This window comes from Orbicella faveolata, unplaced genomic scaffold (genome assembly GCF_042242905.1).
Source record: "Orbicella faveolata isolate gen_17 unplaced genomic scaffold, um_ofav_v1 contig_14, whole genome shotgun sequence".
In the NCBI taxonomy this organism is placed as follows: Eukaryota; Metazoa; Cnidaria; class Anthozoa; order Scleractinia; family Merulinidae; genus Orbicella; species Orbicella faveolata.
In genome coordinates this window covers 16,364,662-16,379,409 of record NW_028301541.1, presented here as the reverse complement: position 1 = coordinate 16,379,409, position 14,748 = coordinate 16,364,662, and the positions used below count along the sequence as shown (strand labels likewise).

Genomic DNA, 14,748 nt, shown 5'->3' with positions numbered 1-14,748 from the left:
CGAGTAGTGTTTCACTAATTTCAGTTATTTACCTTTAGAAAAACATGGCTAATTTTACCGTTCGAATTTCTGCATTCTCAGAATTACACTACGCAAGTAGTTAGACTGAGAAAGGCACATGTTAAAGAGTAAGACTTGATTCGAAATATATAAAGTCGGAAATGCTATGATCCATATAAATAATCATTAGCTTTTCCAAGACTCCAAGTAAATGTAAGTTTAGCATATGTTCGATGTTCCCCTGTCTCAAAATTCTCCTCGGGTCTCTTTTAGTTAATTAGCAGCTAAAATACGTTCGGCGGACGCTGTAATATCTACCTTCCCTGGGTCACCTATTTCTGGAGGTAAATTTGTATACTATGAATATCAATCTTACAAAAACAAGTATCAGGCGCTGCCTAATTATGCGGGATTTGAAGTAAAAACACTTGTCGCGCGAGTGTAGGATTTTAGGAAAGGAAAAAAATATATTATGACGAAAAACTCAAAGCATAGTGTCATTTTATTGCAAAGCATTTCCTGTTATTCAACAGTCTGCGGATAGGCCCTTTGCAGGATCCGGTCACATGATACTGAATTAATTACGCTGGGACGCAAGTTACACAGTGGGACTTCCAAAACAAAGGAAAGTCGGGCTGGACTGGTACGAGTTCCTTTGTCTTGGAAGTCCCACTGCGTAATTTGCGTCCCAGCGTAATTAATTCTGTACCATGTGACCGGATCCTGCAAAAGGGCCTATTGAAGTATCCTGACCAATCAGGAGAATATTATCTGCTATACATGCGGCCCTTCCTGCGATCAACGCCATCCCGTGAACAACGACATTGTCCCTGAAGTGATTCTAATTCGTGGCTTTAACGGTTTAGTTTAAAAAAAAATCGTCACATTTGTGGCCATTTATACCCAATAGTTGGTTATCATTATTTGTTCTAGCTTTCTCTTCAGTAAACTAGACTGAAGCCTTGTGGAGTTCTCGATATAGGATATAATGTATTGCAATAAAAGGAAATTTGTTCAAAACTAATGCCGGCACATGTTTATAAGGGCGCTTCCCCTGTTTCAACGACGAAACGAAACGACTGTCCTACCGACCCACTCACTTTTTGGAAAATACGAGGGAGACGATGAGAAACGAAAGGACTGTCCAACCGACCGACTCGCTTTATTAATTAGATGGAAACCAGAGCGAGTCGATGGGAAACGAAAGGCCTGTCCAGCCAACCGTCTCGCCTTCGTTGGAAACCCGAGGGAGAACTCGGGAAACGAAAGGACTGCCAACCGGCCTTATGTGCGAATGAAAGTGTCAGTGGACCGAAAATATACTCTGTTAGATTCAGGGTATGTTAACAAACCTGCATAATTTAGAAGACTCGAACCTTGACGCAGCTATCAGAGTCAAATAAACAGTTTTGTTTTGTAAGTTTATTGTCTGTTTCAGCTGCATCTTTAAGCGTCTAACAAAGTGCGCCTTCATACATCATTTATTAACACGTAATACTCCAGCTAAATTTCCCAGAAAAGCATAAAATGATTTAAAGTAGTAAAATAGTGCAACCATCAATTAAGCCCTTCTAAAACTTCAAATTGTCGACGCACTGACTACGGCCCGTATGCAAATATTGAAGTGTTTGTCAGCCGGCTCGCTACTTCATTTATCGCTGCTGGTTACAAAGTACTTCTACATTGGTTGGTTAAACCGTATAGCTACCACGTTAACATGTCCACCAGTTTCAATATGCTGATCTGGACATAATTCTGTAAAAAAGTAATAGAGAAATTAAACTAATTAGTTGTACGTGATTCTAGGATCTGTAAGACACTGATATATGTTGTCGTAACTTGGAATATTTTAATTAATGAAAACTGTAGGCAGGAGCAAGAAAATTATGGAAAATGGTTCTATCACATGCAGTGATAGTGTTATAGTCGAAATGGCTGAAACGGGGTTTTTCGACTACTGGCTCTGAGTGTATGGTTCTTTTTTCAGACAATTCAAGTCATTTGCAGAATTCTTTTTCCTCTAGACTATATACACTGATGCAACCAGTCTAAATAAAATATTTTGTCTCCCACGAGCATCCACCTGACAAAATTCCAAAAAGAAACTTGAAAAAAGCCGTACTCGTCATCACAGTTGACACTCTAGAAAATGCATGGTTGCCTTTTTTTGTGGAGGACAGAGACGTACAGAGACACTTTTTTTTTCCCATTAAGACCTTTGTTTCGTTGTGCGATATGGTTAGCTCAACCTTATTCTTACCACGTTCTGAAGACTTCCTTCTACTTGGCGGTATCCTCGTGGTTGGACTCCAGGAATCCGTGGAGCCGGGATATCTGCAGTATATCATTCCCTTCATCTTCTCTCGGAAGTTGTGGCTTATCAGAGTGTACACAAATGGGTTCACGGCGGTATTCAGCAAGATCAGCGTGTGAATAGTGAGGTATGTCTCTGTACTAATGCGATGAGATGTGTAGTAGTCTATGCTGTGCGCAGTTATGTCAGACACCCAACAGATCCCAAATAAGACAGTGACAGTTACCACCATCAAGGTGGCTCGCTTCCGCATCCTGATTACGCCCTGTGTATATCGAGACACAAATCCGATTAAGATGGCAACAATTTAATCAGAAAAATAAATTGAAAGTAAATGTTAACAAAGAGGCTTGCAAAAAAGTATGGATGTTACCATGGCAATGTTCCAATCCAGATATCACAACCCCAGTATCACCACAGATACAATTCCAGAATCACAATAACGTCAGATTTACAATGCGTATGACAACCACGATAAAGCAATGATAACATCACACTTACAATGCCCAACCACAATGTCACAGCCATAGTGTCACAATCATAATGTGACACTCATAATGCCACACTCACAATGTCACAACCACAATGTCACAACCACAATGTCAAAACCACAATGTCAAAACCACAATGCCACAATCACAATGTCACAGCCATAATATCACAGCCATAATGTCACAGCCATAATGTCACAGCCATAATGTCACAGCCATAATGTCACAGCCATAATGTCACAGCCATAATGTCACAGCCATAATGTCACAGCCATAATGTCACAGCCATAATGTCACAGCCATAATGTCACAGCCATAATGTCACAGCCATAATGTCACAGCCATAATGTCACAGCCATAATGTCACAGCCATAATGCCACAGCCATAATGCCACAGCCATAATGTCACAGCCATAATGTCACAGCCATAATGTCACAGCCATAATGTCACAGCCATAATGTCACAGCCATAATGTCACAGCCATAACGTCACAGCCATAACGTCACAGCCATAACGTCACAGCCATAATGTCACAGCCATAATGTCACAGCCATAATGTCACAGCCATAATGTCACAGCCATAATGTCACAGCCATAATGTCACAGCCATAATGTCACAGCCATAATGTCACAGCCATAATGTCACAGCCATAATGTCACAGCCATAATGTCACAGCCATAATGTCACAGCCATAATGTCACAGCCATAATGTCACAGCCATAATGTCACAGCCATAATGTCACAGCCATAATGTCACAGCCATAATGTCACAGCCATAATGTCACAGCCATAATGTCACAGCCATAATGTCACAGCCATAATGTCACAGCCATAATGTCACAGCCACAATGTCACAGCCACAATGTCACAGCCACAATGTCACAGCCACAATGTCACAGCCACAATGTCACAGCCACAATGTCACAGCCACAATGTCACAGCCACAATGTCACAGCCACAATGTCACAGCCATAATGTCACAGCCATAATGTCACAGCCATAATGTCACAGCCACAATGTCACAATCATAATGCCGTCACAACCATAATTTCTCAACCACAATGTCACAATCACAATGTCACACTCACACTGTCGATCACAATTTTACAACCACGATATCACACCGTGAGCGAATATGACAATAATCACAATAACGTCAGATTTACAATGCGTATGACAACTACGATGTCACAATGATAACCTCACACTTACAATTTCCCAACCACAATGTCACAACCATACTGTCACAATCACAGACACTCATAATGTCACACTCACAATGTCACAACCACAATGTCACAGCCACAATGTCACAACCACAATGTCACAACCACAATGTCACAACCACAATGTCACAATCACAGTGTCACACTCACACTGTCGATCACAATTTTACAACCATGATGTCACAACCACGAGCAAACATAACAATAACAAAACCAGAACGTTCTAATCATGAAAACGACATAACAATTGCATCATCAAGAACAACACAATGTTCCTGGATTCCCTTATGTGAAGACCTTACACCTTTACACTTACTCTTTGTTGAAAGGCAAGTTGATTGTCGTGAACGTCGCGTTTAAACCACAGAGTGTACACGATTCTGGAATATAACCCTGCCATCAGTACCATAGTCAAAAGTGCCGCGGAGTTCCATACCATATCATAAGCCCTGTGCTTCCAGTTTTCGCCGTACACCCAGATATTCACACAAGTATTGTCCTTTACGGTTACTACCACGAACAAAGGCAGATTGATTATTACTGCGAAGATCCAAGAGCCAGCAATGGCCTTCTGAAATTGTTAAACATAAAGGTTGTGATAACGATTCCTGCCAAAACTGCTACTCATAACAAAAACACATAGTTATAATCAAGGACAACCAGAGAAGCAGAGACTTTTATTTCTACGTCGTTAAAAGGCTGTTCAAATAGAAAATGATAATAAATATCTTAATTGACCATTTCCCAATGGGGCTTTTCAGTTTCAATGAAACCAAGTGATGAAACAAATAATGCAAATGAACATAACCTGGTTAAAAATCCCAACTGGCAGGAGGCAGACCAGTAGGCTATTTACATACGGGGCAGAGGAGTTGAACTAGGGTCTACCGAAAAACAAGTCCAGCTTAGTGGTCACAGCGGGACTTGAACCCGCGACCTCCGGATTTCAAGTCTGGCGCTCTAACCACTCGGCCACGCTTCCTCCACATTTAAAAGTTATGGCAAAATTAAAAGCAGTTTAATCTTTTTAGAATCTTTACTGGAATGTTGCAAAACCTCCCTGCGCGCTATATTGTCTTTCCCAAGAATTGGGCAAACCAAAAGTGATGTTTTATTTTCATCGATAACAAAAGACATTCATACCAAAAGAATTCGCTGTGTGTAATAACGACGATACCCCTAACTCAGACCCACCAAGCTCATGAAAGACATGAAAAGGGAAACCAGGATTGACACGAAACAAATTAGCGTTTTGTGCATAATAAATATCGAACAACACGTGTCATGTTTTTTAGAAAGAGAAACTTCAACGAATGTCCAGGATTAAGTATTATTACGTCACTTACCTAAATCTAAAGCATTCTTTATTTACACCTATGGCCATTATCAGTGACATACCTTCAGTTTCCCCGTGGTAAGTCTCCTATTTTCATAAGGATAAATCACTGCAAAATATCGTTCAAAGGCAATAACAAGCAGAGTGACCATCGAGGAGAAGGCTCCGATCCAAGCGAAGATTGCAGCTGTCACCAATTTGCACAAGAATGTACCAGCCAATCCATCGGGGTGGGTGATAGCGATTCTCAAGATAACTTCTGGTGCAATAAACGCTGCGTACATGATATCTGCTATAGCCAGGTTTACTAGTAGACAGTTTATGGGAGTCCTGTAAAATACGATAAATATGAATATAATATATAACTGAAGCAAATAGTCGTTAGATCCGGCGTCCTTCGTGTGCGCTCATGTGCAAACGGCATCGCTTGTAATCAGGAGCCATAATCGGGGACGGAGACCCTAAGTCTCGGGATTCGCGCGCACCTATGATATGGGACAATTTTTCTATTTTTAAAACAAATTGCGCCATCCTGACGTCATATATCCGCGCGGATTCACGCACATGTCGGGGGCTCTCGCGTGGATGTTGTCACGTTGCGTGATCAAATGGTGAGAGTTGAGAGATTCCCTTGCGTATTTTTCACAGCGATGGCAAGGAATAAGGTAGGGAATACGAGCCAGGGCGCTTATATGTAGTTTTATGCTCTGAGCTAATAGAAAAGGTGGGTTTTTCTGGGTCGAAAACAAGACTTCAATCTCGCGCTGGGAACGGAATAATAAGATCTGCTCACGCTAGTTGTAAGCTTACGCGTATGTTTTTGTGTTTGTTCTGACTTAAGAATATAGTAAGAAAACTCTCTACTCTGGTATCGAGTTAATTTGTGAGTTTCTCAGACAATGGTTCATCATAACCAAAATATGTTTTGATGGTTTCTTTTTGTTTCTGCTTGCATTGTTTGGTGAGTTTGCAAAAGTTTTTGAAAGGAAAGTCTGACGCGTACAATTAGCTCATTTGCATAGTGTAGCTCGTGCACTTTCAAGTCCGAGTCGGTGCTTTCAATTGTCAACAAATCTTGACAAAGATTTCTTTCGTTATCTTTTGTGCTGAGATGCTGTAACAAATTTCACGAACGCAAAAAAGGCTACTAACATCATGTGTGTTTCTTCAACATAAGCATAGTGAAGTTTTACGCTGCGAAAATGAAAATAGACAAGGAGTTTTGATATAAACTCGATCAACAAAATCGAAATCGTTATTCCACGTTGATCAAAGAAAGCCTCATCGTAACTTTGCTGATTATTTCTGCTTTATTCACATATTTTCAGCTTAGCTTTTAATATGTTCTCAAACATTTATCAATCTTAAACAAATTTAAAAACTATAGTTATTGTTTGAGTTCGATGTACGCTTTCACACGAAAGTGCGGCGGAAGTACAATTTGTCATGTTTACTGACTGTACAAAACACGCATCGACGGGCGCTCTCATTCATCGACAACAGAGAATTTACTGGATTTTTGCACGAATAAAACTGAGCAGTGTCTACGGACGTAAAGTTATTAGGCCTTGATGAAACATCAAGCGTTGCTTACAATTCAAGCGAAACTCAAACTAGCAATTTTTTTGTTTTACTTTTCGGTCGCGATAGACTGACAAATTCCTCGCAAGCGTGTGGCAAGAGGAGCTAGGAAACTATGAAGTCCTGAAACTCTGCTATATCTAAATATATCCAGCTAGTTTTTTACTGTGTAATGGAAAAGCTGTTAATCTTCAACATATGTGAAATTTAAAGTGGAGTAATGTATAGCTCCTGTAAAAGAAGCATCCGTCGGAACACAACTTGGTCAGCGATATATATAAGCTTACAGCGGAACATACCTAAATTCGACACTGCCTTACTTCACTCAAACTGGAGCAGCTTACGACGAAAATACTTGAGCAAAATTCCAACAGACGTAAACGGGTTGAGTTGTGGGCCAAAAACATGAATAATTTCGGGAATTTCGGGCGCCATTTCCCCCGCGCGACATCCGCAAAAATCCTCGCAGCATGTACGCGCGTGTACCGTAGGCGATGGCGCAATTTGTTCTAAAAATAGAATTATTGTCCCATATCATGGGGACAACCCCAATACTAGAAATGGCGCGCGCTTACGGTCTCCGTCCCCGATTATGGCTCCTGTTGTAATTCAAATTTATAAATTCCCTTTTATTTTAACTGAACAAAATTTGATAGTTTTAGATGTACCTACATTTATTAAAGGCATATAGTACCCGATAAGCGACAAAACATTCCAATATCTTTAGTGTTGGCCACTAGATGAAATATAACATTGCACCAAAATAAAATTATTTAGTAAGGAGTTCTTTTTTTTCAAAATTTTTACTGCCTAACCCGCCAAATGCCGTAGTTGGTGTTCAATCACGAAATTCATTTAGCCAGCCCTTGAGATTTTTTCCGTTAGTTTTTCTCTTAATCTCCTAGAGCATCGTTAAAGAGGAAGTACATTGTACGACTGATTTTTTTTTTTTTTTTTTTTTTTTTTTTACTGGAAATGAATGAAGGTTAAATGAGGAATGCAATAACGAGAAGCTGTTTAACACCTCCGGTTTAATAGCATGTCAGGTTGGGGAAAGCCTCTTTTGATAATCCGCCCATCACTTATTACAAAAAGCTTTAGTTTTATATCTTCCTTAAACCCTCATTTCTCTTTTCATTTATTTTTTTCAAATCCTCTAATATCCACCTATCCCCTCAGTACTTCTGCTATAATCCATGTAAAAATCCTCAAACTAACATTGAATGTTTCATTGTAAACCTATGAGGTCATTTCGGATAGCACGAATGATGAAACGAATGAAAGATATTGCATTCAAAAGTACTCACCCTTAACCAAACACTGGTGATCTCGACTTTTTAAAAACTATTTAGACAAAATGGATAAGCGTGGTTTCACAAGTTTTAATGTGGGCCTACCTCATATCCCGATTTCTTTTTATGATCACACAAACGAGTGAGTTTCCAACAATGTTCACGAGGGAGACAATGGCGTGTACCGTTGCTATGGCAGTTGATTCGGGCATGACTGGAAAGTGTCGACAGACACTGCTACAGAGGTACAGGACCTGGATAAAGCGAAGGTATGCATAAGAATAATAAGTGATCATATCGTATATATTACCAGTTTATAAGTATAATGTACTGGTGATAATCACTTATTACTAGTTGATAAGTGTGACGGATAGGGCAGAGTAGGCGAAGGAAATGTTCGAAATCTCGTCGCCATGCTCCCATTGTCGACGACTAATGCCCCCGAGGAAAACAAATGTTGAGTTTTTATGTGGAAACTGGGATCAAACCGAAACTGGGCCGGGTTGTTCGAAAGCCAGTTAACGCTAACCCAGGATTATTTATTGTGCAGTTTAAGATTATTCAAAGTCAAAACTGTAGGACAAACAATGTACAGAAAACCTCACCGAAAAGTTACAAAATTGAAATCAAATTTCTCCCTAATCCTGGGCTAGCCTAATCGGGTTTCGAACAACCTGGCCCTGAGCGGCATGTGATGTGAATTCCGACAGACAATATCATGCTCTTTGATCGAGATTCAGTCAGCAACTGGTTAAAACTCGTTAGAATATAAAGAGTTTCTATTTCATTATTAGCTTAGCCCACACTGAGAAACGACAACGAGCTATAAGTTAAAGCTCGAGCTAAAGTAATTCGTTTTCACCGCACTGATTGACTTGCTCGCGCAATTTTGCTTAATTGATCTCACGCGGTAAGACAATCCTGCAAATACAACATATAAGCATGTGTTTTGTTGATTAAATCACATAGACTATCCTTCATTTTTTGCATTACCTTGGTTATCCAGACAATAGTAAACAGAGAGAGGTAAGACATGGCTTTTTAAAGATGTCTGATGTTATTGTTTAAGGTATCATAGTTTACGTCCTCGAATACGCTATATAAGTTCGAGTTCGCTCACTCTTGTACACGCAATGCAAAATATAATAATAAAAATACAAGTGATACAATTAGGTTTAGAAAAAGCTAGCAACAGTTGTCCAAGGTTTTTCTAATCAAACATTTACCTCTCCTCTCTATTTGAGTTCTTCTTGTTTCTCTACTTCCAACCAGCTGTGTGAATAAGACGTAAACAGGTTCGTTCAGTAGTTATTGGATGGTGCGTAGTTGATGACGTAGTACAATTTTAGACTGACAATATTAAGCGAATGAGTACCCTAAGGCGTCCTACAGCATGTCTGACAGCAAGTGCCCCGGTAGACAATTAGGATCAAAAATAGCTTTCTCATTCAAAGCTTTAGTAGAAGGGTACAAGAATTTACCTTCCCATTTGGCTTCAGTTAAAAAGAAAACAGAGAGTCTTAAGAAAAGTAGAAGACTTGCTAATCGATAATCTGAAAAAGTGCGCTACGGGATTTGGGATTGCGGAGGAAAGCTGGCAGTTTTACTTCCTGCTTTGTATATTGCGCGAGTCAATACTGATAATAAGAAACGTGTTTGAGCCTACGCTAATTATACGAGTCTACCGAAATAATGAAACACGAATTAACGCAAGATTGTAAAGCTGGATGTTAAAGCGTCACAGTGTTAGCCCTTGTCACGTTATAGTCAGCCCAAGCTATTCTTAATTACTGGGAAAATAAGAAGGAGAGAGCTTTTAAGGCATGATTGTTGCCCTTGGTAATTTTATGTTCTAAACCGCTAGCGTATATGCTCTCAAGCCTATTCAATCTCAGGCTAATATTTGTCTTTGTTTTGATATGATATAAAATATCCTTGGAAACTATCTCGTCATCCATCTTTAGTAGAATGAATATATTCTTAATGTTAATATCTCAAGGTGTCTGTTTATCAGTGTATTAGCTTTATCATATAGCATATCAATGCAGTTGTGCACTTGCGTATAAATATAAGTGTTTACGGAGAATCACGTAGTTGTGCGCATGCTCACCAACTTTATGTGCCCGGCTCAAAGACAATTTCGCAGGAAATTCTAGAGATTATTACAAATTGTTTAAGATCGCTCGACTGTTGATATAAAGTAAAGAGGCGTAACTTTGTGAGAAAAACAGTAAGTAATGATGTATAGCAATATTCCGGATTACGTATACGCATAAGCGGGTCTTTTCACCTGGACGTAAGTCTGGAATATACAAGATATTTCAATCAGATACCTGGCTATTTTTAGCAATGGTGACTAGTAAAAATAGCAAATCAGTATTTACCTACTGGGCTTTCTAGTCCAAAATACCACCCCCCCCCCCCCCCCTCCACCCTTATTTTTTTTTTTTTCTTTTATTTCGGGAAGTGAATTAAGCTGTCCGAATTGAAGACTTGGAGTCACGGTGGAATAATAGTCCAGTTTCGAGTTCGCCATGACCGCTGAATAAAGCACTGAGAACGCATTTGCACAGCGTTAGTCTCGACCTGAAAGAAATTTTCACAAATACCGGCGGGAAGGTGCCACAAATTTGAAAATTAAATAATACACAGAGCTGTAAACAGGTCGTCTTCTCGCTGGAATTTGTGAATATTTTACTTTAGGTAGAGGCTTACCCTGTGCAAATGCGTTCTCAGTGCTTTTAATCAGCGGTCATTGTGGACTCGAAACTGGACTATAGCGTTTTGTGTTCTTGGGCAAGTTGCCTTGGCATTGTCCACACTACGCTGGAGAAATTTGAAAACAAAGCTTTATTTCTACGGTCAGGCCTGCTCTCCACACTAATCCGTCACGAACATGGAGCTTTTCGAAGACGTTCTTCAAACCAGAGGAATTTGAAAACACCGGCTTTCCGTTTTCTTGTGGACGGAAAACATTTTGTAAACAATGGCGTCAAGATAATCATTTGATTTATCTATGTGATAGATAATAAAACACATTACATCGTCACAAAAAAGATACTGTTAAATATCTATAGTGTAGTATGCGTCACGATCAAAATAAGATGATATAAGTGGCGCCTTATCAGTATAACAGGTAAACATGTTATTTATATGTACAAAAGTGCTCTCTACGATACTGATTCTGTAGGTTATTTAAGCCAACACTCTTAAGCAGAGTGGCCGAGCTATCGCACAATCTCAGACGTTAATGTGAAATGACTGGAGGTCATCTACAAAATGACGACTTTTTCTCTTATTTCGAAGTTTCGTTACTGGACTTTAAAAACTCAAAATTGTTGAAAAAAGCCAATCAACACTGTTACACAAATGCAAGTTTCAAATAGACCTCTCTAGCTTGGGCGGTTTGTTTTCCCATTGCAGACCCCGCGATGATACTCTTGAGAATAATAAAACACATTACATCGTCGCAAAAAAGATACTGTTAAATATCTATAGTGTAGTATGCGTCACGATCAAAATAAGATGATATAAGTGGCGCCTTATCAGTATAACAGGTAAACATGTTATTTATATGTACAAGAGTGCTCTCTACGATACTGATTCTGTAGGTTATTTAAGCCAACACTCTTAAGCAGAGTGGCCGAGCTATCGCACAATCTCAGACGTTAATGTGAAATGACTGGAGGTCATCTACAAAATGACGACTTTTTCTCTTATTTCGAAGTTTCGTTACTGGACTTTAAAAACTCAAAATTGTTGAAAAAAGCCAATCAACACTGTTACACAAATGCAAGTTTCAAATAGACCTCTCTAGCTTGGGCGGTTTGTTTTCCCATTGCAGACCACGTGATGATACTCTTGAGAATTCTTGCTTTCAAATTTCTAAATAGTGGCATGTATATGAATGAATAATTTTAAGATGGATAAAAGAAAACTTCTCTAGAGAATATCACGTGGTGTACGACTGGAAAACAAACCGTCCAAGCTAAAGAGGTCTATCACATTTTTTTTTTTTATTTTATGGCTGGTTATCAAAGGACTGGGAACTACTGAATTCACGAATTTGATTGACCTTAAACCGATATTGACCGCAGTCTAGATATTCCCATCTAAACCGGCATCTAGACCGGTTGCATTTTGAGGTGAAAGAGTTGCAAACTAAGATACAAAAATAAGCTATTTTCTTCTAAAAATATTAGTTCCAGAAAATATTCATATCATGGAAGTGACAAAAAGCCTGATGAGAAAAGTTAAGAGGGCGAACAAACTTTGGCAGATTTCAGTTCAGCTCATTACCGATCGCAAGCAAAATGTCAGCTAGTACAAATCAGTTACATTAAACGAATTAAATTTTTATTGTTCGCCATATAATAAACATCTCATTAACCGAGCTTAGTCGGTGTGCATGGGAGAATCTTGACCTCGGTCGTGTGCACAGACCTCACTGCGCTCGACCTGTACTCACGACCTCGGTCAAGATTCTCCCATGCAGAACTTCTGCTCAGTTAATAAAATGCTGAAAGCAATAGGCCATTTCCATGTTGCCTTTTGCCTCTGTGCCAAAACGAGTCTTAGCGTGAAATCGTTCATATGTATACAGTCAAACTTCTCCACGACGGTCACCTTGAGGACAGAGGAAAGTGGCCGCTGTAGAGAGGTATCCAATATGGGGAGGTAGGGGTGTAAAGGTGTCAGGGGGTAATATTAAACCGGTTTATTTTTCGGGGCTGCACCTTCCCCCCCCCCCCCCCCCCAAAAAAAAAAGAATATTTCAGCATTTTTAAAAATGCTTATATTGGCACAAATTTTATAAATCAAAGTGTATCAATAAAACAGAAACTTACAGGAAGAGAGACCAACAACAGGCGGTGCGGATCAAGCTTGAGACTCTTTACGATAAAAAAAAAAATGGGGTTTTGTATACACCGGCACGGTCAGTCGTTATAGGTTATTTAGCTTGTGGGATGGGTTTTGATGGTCGTTGACGTTGTGGAATGGTGGCCATTCTAAAGAGCTTAAAACACGCGTAAATGTAAGAACTGTTCCCCGGTACAAGAAAAAAGTGGCGGTGTTAGAGAGGTGGCTGTTAGTGAAGGCTCTACTGTATATTTTCCTTCTAGAGGTTTATTTTCATGCAAATCAATGTCAGTTTCATATGCACGATATTGCATGAGGACGTCTCGTTTTGAAACAGGAGTAAAGATAACTCGCAGACTGACTAATTAGATTATGAGCTCGTCAAGGCTACAGTCGATCGAAGAGAAAAAGGCTGATCGAATCAGCTATCACCCCTAATACAAATCAAGAGCGAATATTCAAATCGTTCATTAGCGTTGGTTTATAATTTTTGATAAGCGATACTTCCACTTTGATGACAAGAGCACTACCGTAATCAATCCAGAAAATCAAACGTTACTGCTGTACTGGGGCATGATGGAAGTTCAGAAGAGCAGCGTTTCACCAGGATCTGAGTTGCCATGGCAGCCTCATGAAGTCATACCCCATTTTACATGTGACTGAATAACAAAAAAAATAATTCGCAGAAAATGAAAACTTTTGTGGACGGACTACTGCAGGCCAACAATACTTCGCCAGCGACTTTAGCTCATAATGTAGGCAAACAACCATAGATTACAATTATACAGCCACTTGTTAAATAACATTAAAATGACAATTGCTGTTCCACTTTTTGACTTCCTAACTACCAAAGTTAGTAAAACGTGGTATAGGAGTCGTTGAAATGATTACCAACAATTACTCTGATGAACATGCAGACATTATGACTTAATTTAACTATCTAAATGGAATTCGCACTACATAGTTTTCATTGATGTAGAAATAAAAACTACGATTACTGCGCCTTTCAATAACATGCAGATTCTAAAATTCAAAGCTCAACCGACAAATGCGTTTTTTGCTACCGCCAAACAAATGTTCGGCGGTTCCTCCCCGCTTCCGAATAACGCCGAGCTCGAGGTAATCAAATCGTTGAGCACAGTTCAGACAACCCTAGCCCTAAACCCTGTCCATACGTACGCGCGTACTCCAAGCTAAGCCCAATTCCTTGAAAAATAGGAGCGGAGCACCGCCATTACCATAAACGCATCTTTGATATTGGACATCCATGTTATGATTAAATGACAGTTGTCAAAACGAGGTATCCATTGACCAGTATCATGTGACCATATCGCGGGTTCAGGTTAAGAATTCATCGACCACATACTGGTTTTCGACTGGATCGCCGTCTCAAGCTAGGTTATTACTTTGCGGGAGAGGGAAGGAGTACATGCAAAGGTAAAATTTCGGCGCAAATCAATCCCGGGCGCGGTGTTTAATTTTCTCCCGACATCTTCCTTGCACAATCGTGTCTTAGAAAGTCCCTGGTATATTGCTTAGGTAATTTCTACAATCTTGGGTACACTTATTGGGTATAGCTTGTTAAAATTTAAATCTAACTAGACAAAATATTAAAACCACAGTTGAACAATTACATGCTCACAATT

The 14,748-nt window shown here is 39.6% G+C and overlaps 1 protein-coding gene across 2 annotated transcripts; it reads right to left on the bottom strand.

The window, feature by feature from the left end:
• Positions 1–1,407: 1,407 nt before the first annotated feature.
• Positions 1,408–9,567, bottom strand: LOC110047694 (pyroglutamylated RF-amide peptide receptor-like). 2 transcript variants are annotated; one of them, XM_020753458.2, is made up of 6 exons: positions 9,469–9,567; positions 8,348–8,496; positions 5,432–5,699; positions 4,350–4,604; positions 2,261–2,579; positions 1,408–1,755 (listed from the first exon to the last, which is right to left on the bottom strand). In XM_020753458.2, exons 2-6 carry the CDS (start codon positions 8,452–8,454, stop codon positions 1,679–1,681), a joined length of 1,026 nt encoding a protein of 341 aa, XP_020609117.1. In that variant the 5' UTR covers positions 8,455–8,496; positions 9,469–9,567; the 3' UTR covers positions 1,408–1,678. The 2 variants fall into 2 exon arrangements, with proteins under 2 accessions (XP_020609117.1, XP_089143724.1); XM_089287598.1 differs by lacking the exons at positions 1,408–1,755; positions 9,469–9,567 and having other exon boundaries at positions 1,976–2,579; positions 8,348–8,553.
• Positions 9,568–14,748: the final 5,181 nt, after the last annotated feature.